Source organism: Python bivittatus, unplaced genomic scaffold, assembly GCF_059951505.1.
Source record: "Python bivittatus isolate LINGU-HERP-01145 unplaced genomic scaffold, Pbiv_v1 ctg000680_np1212, whole genome shotgun sequence".
NCBI classification, from domain to species: domain Eukaryota; kingdom Metazoa; phylum Chordata; class Lepidosauria; order Squamata; family Pythonidae; genus Python; species Python bivittatus.
Genome location: NW_028277095.1, coordinates 2,662,242 through 2,666,513, shown reverse-complemented (window position 1 = coordinate 2,666,513; position 4,272 = coordinate 2,662,242). Strand labels below are relative to the sequence as shown.

Genomic DNA, 4,272 nt, shown 5'->3' with positions numbered 1-4,272 from the left:
TCCTAACCAGCAGAAGATGGACTGAGATCTTGCTAAACTCTTGCCAGCCAGAGACAAAACTGATGAGCTTTGTGGGGAAGGGGGAAAACAGAGAGTGAAGGAGAGCTTGCCCTAAGAATCCTCTCAGCAAAAAGTATAGAAGGTGAGAACTGGCTGGCTGCGAGTGGCAGTCTTGGGAAGCAAAGGGTGGTGGAGGAGGAAATGTCAGGCTGCTTGTTGGAGTCTTGAAAAGGAGTGAAATGTTGAACATTGCTTCTTTCAGCTCAAGCTATTCCTGCAAGCCTGGACACTTTGGGAGTGTGGGGTGATTGTTTTTGAAATGCAAGTGGAGAAGCTGGGCTTCATGGTGGCGATTGGAGTAGCAAAGATGTAGTGGATGGCACAGACTGCATCATGGGCACAGAAGGATCACAGGTAGACATGGACAAACTTGACTTGTCAGGAGGAGGAGATGGCGCATCGGACATGACTAATGAGACATTTGTTAAGAAAAGCCGAGTGGAGAATACAGAAGTTTCCTTGCGTGTGGTTATGGCTGCTTTGTTAGTGCTTCTCATCCTCTTCACCTTACTGGGCAACACACTTGTGTGCATGGCAGTGATCAAATTTAGGCATCTACGGTCCAAGGTCACCAACTTCTTTGTCATCTCCTTGGCTGTATCCGATCTCTTGGTAGCTGTGCTGGTGATGCCATGGAAAGCAGTTGCTGAAGTGGCTGGTTTCTGGCCTTTTGGTGGTTTCTGTGACATTTGGGTGGCTTTTGATATCATGTGTTCCACAGCATCAATCCTCAACTTGTGCATCATTAGCATGGACCGTTACTGGGCCATTTCCAGCCCCTTCCGCTATGAACAGAAGATGACCCAACGGGTAGCTTTTGTCATGATTGGGGTGGCTTGGATGCTCTCCGTTCTGATCTCATTCATACCTGTCCATCTGAGATGGCACAAAGCCAGGAAGCTCCTTCCTGCTGAGGAATCAGGCTCCAACATCACTTGGATCCCAGAAGGAAATTGCGACTCCAGCCTCAACAGAACCTATGCGATCTCCTCATCATTCATCAGTTTCTATATTCCTGTTGCCATCATGATAGTGACCTACACCCGGATTTTCCGCATTGCTCAGAGACAGATACGAAGGATCTCTTCTCTAGAGAGGGCTGTGGAACATGCCCAGAGTTGCCAAAGCAGTGAGTGTTCTCATGAGGTCTCCTTGAGGAACTCCTTTAGAAAGGAAACCAAGGTCCTGAAGACCCTTTCTATCATAATGGGAGTTTTTGTCTTCTGCTGGCTTCCTTTCTTTGTGCTCAACTGCATTGTGCCGTTCTGTGATCCCAACCTGCATAAGCTGGGGAAGTTGCCCTGCGTCAGTGATACAGTTTTCAACATCTTCGTCTGGTTTGGCTGGGCAAACTCGTCTCTCAATCCAATCATCTATGCCTTCAATGCTGACTTCCGGAGGGCTTTTGCAGCCATCTTGGGCTGTGGTCGCTTGTGTCCCAGCAATGCTGTGGAGACAGTAAACTTCAGCAATGAGCTGGTTTCATACCATCATGACACCACCTGCCAGAAAGACCTTGGGACCTTAAGTTACCCACACCTTCTCCCTCATGCTATAACTCTTCAAGGGGAGGGTGATGATCTCGTGTTTGACAAGGTCTCCCAATCATCTCATGATAACAGTGCAACTGTTTTGTCAGCCATTATTCATGTGGAGTATGAGACAGATCTGTCGCTGGAGAAGATCACTCCCTTTGCCTCCAATGTAATGGATGAAGAGAGAACCAAGAATGATCATGCAGAGGGGAACAGTGAACATGAACTTTTTCCATGGGTTAGGTGAAACTTGGTGGATGCATGTGAAGGAAAAGGGGTTGGGCCTTATTAGATCATTTCATATATCTATCTCATTGAAAACAAATACTTGTATATCTCATTAGAAAGTATTTCTGGAGGAATAACTGTGTTCGTCTATTGTAGTAAAGCCAACAGAGTTTCTTGTGGCATCTTAAAAGCTCTTATAACATAAGGTTTCACAGACCACAGGACTACATCAGGCATCTGATGAATTATTATCCACAAACATTTATGACAGAATAAATTGTTAGCTTTTAAAGTGCCCCAAGACTTTACACAGTGTTTTTAGTAATTATGCAGCTGACGATCTTCAATCATTGGATGTAACCAAGGAGAAGAATGCAATATGTGATCTTTCCTCTCTCTAATGGATGGTTGTAAATACAGTGCCACTGTTATCTGCATGACTTAATATGAAATCCAGTCCATATCACATTTTAAAAAAGCAAAAATAGAAATGTTGGCCATTAGAAAATAACATTCAAAATCCAGTATTTTATTAAGCTAATTCAAAGTTTAAAAATTGCTTGCAAGCTTTCTTCATCATATTAAACTCTGAAAAAAGGTTGTATATTGGGTGTTGAGGGGGAGAGGAAAATTGTGTTGCTACTGTATAAACCTCGATGTGCCCTAGCTTACATAATTGAAAGTGGTTTGCAGGCATCTAGTTGTTGTAATCAAGTATTGCCTTAATATGGATGGGGTGTGTGTGTGTTTTTTCTTTTCCTCTTGACTGACCCAACTATCCTGGCTTCTTATGTGGTCTGGAAAAATAACAAATTCAGTTGTTCAATAGTGAAATCCTACACTGAAGAAAGGAGATTGTATATGGAACTCTGTTCTTTGAAGGTATTTGCCTTTTCACCAGCAAATCAATTGATCTGATCTCTCTTTTCCTAGTAAAACATAGTCTCCTTTGACCCAGCAGCGATATGGAAATGGTTTGTCATTTTCCTTTTCCAAGATGCTTTTCCATCTTCCCAGTTTAGCTTACAGCTGTGGTATTTCCTTGAGGCCTTGCATTCAGGTACTAACAGATTGGACCTTCTTAGCTTTTCAAGATCAGCTTGGTGCTATCTTCTAGATAAGCAACTACCTAGAACAGCACTTCGAGTTCTCTCCAGGTTTGCTAATACAATTATTTGTCTTAGTTGATTTCTACCTCCCACTTGCTGAGGGATCTGTGAGACTCACCTGAGGATAGAAACAGTAGATGGACTTTGCTTTTCCAAAAATAGGAGAACAATAATCCTAAGCTGTTTCTTGTTCCAGCGAGTTTTGGAAGACTGCTTGGTGCAAGTTAATATCTGATCTTCTGATTTTCAAAAGCATTCTTGCACTTGTAAATGATAAGATGGTGAAAAGCAGAATATGTGAATGTCTGATGTTGGGAAGACATCACAAGGGAATGTGGTCCTTCTTTATATTGGAAAGTATGTACAGGTGGGTGTGGGATCTCCAGGAAGATCTGGAGGGTGAGTCATGGCAACTGGACTTCTTTTCTATTTCTACAGATGTGTCACTCCTTGCAAAACATCTCTACCAGAAAGAAAATAAGTCCAGTCGCCATGACTCAACCTCCAGACAATTCCACCTGGATGACTGAGAGCCCAGAAACATAGTCCGCAAAGATGTGTCACTGAAAACAGCAGCCGTAGCCCCCTCGATTATGAACAATTTGAAAGTCATTGTCAGGCATTCTGAGAAAAGATAGCAAAACGGTGACCTCCTTGTAGGGCAGTTTTTTGTAGGGACGCGGTGGCACAAGGGCACAAGGACACTGGAGTTTGCCGGTCAGAAATGGTCGGTACTCCAGCGGTTCGAGCCCGGCTCCGCAGGACGGGGTGAGCTCCTGTCCCTTGTCCTAGCTCCTGCCCCCCCAGCAGTTCGAAAGCTATTCCATCTGCGAGTAGATAAATGCGGACTCCCGTTTAGATGGGAGGAACCGGCGGGGCTGCGCGGGGGAGCAAAATAGCGGTGCTGGCCGAACTCCGAAGGCAGCTGGCATGAGCGACGATGGATGCGAGCGGTGAGAAAGATCTACAGAGGAGGAAAAAAAGCCCGGATGACCCCCTAGCGATTCCTCCTGGTGACATAGCGTAATAGCACTAATTGTAAGATTTCTCACTGTTAGGATTCTATATGTACTTTATGAGCCGCCCAGAGTTCCCCATTGGGGGGAGATGGGCAGAGAATAAACTCGAATGTATAAATAAATAAAATTAAACATTTCGTGACAATGGAGTACGATCGCTCTTCCTACGTTGCTGGGGATTATTATTGTGGTTACTTGTTTTGAAAAGGAGAGGGTTGGGAGGTCATTCTGAGTTAACTTTTTGCATGCCCCCAGCATTCTTAGATTGCTGTCTTATTTCTCATTGACACTGTTTAGATTCTTATTTCCAAGAATCAGGGC

At 44.2% G+C, this 4,272-nt stretch overlaps 1 protein-coding gene across 1 annotated transcript; it reads left to right on the top strand.

Moving 5' to 3' along the window:
- Positions 1-465: 465 nt before the first annotated feature.
- Positions 466-1,842, top strand: LOC103057740 (D(1) dopamine receptor-like). The gene has a single exon (XM_007426014.2). The coding sequence runs from the start codon at positions 466-468 to the stop codon at positions 1,840-1,842; it is 1,377 nt and encodes a 458-aa protein (XP_007426076.2).
- Positions 1,843-4,272: the final 2,430 nt, after the last annotated feature.

What these genes read in the sequence shown, in the direction of transcription:
- LOC103057740 (XM_007426014.2), top strand. Translation starts at nt 466, where the DNA reads ATGACTAATGAGACATTTGTTAAGAAAAGCCGAGTGGAGAATACAGAA.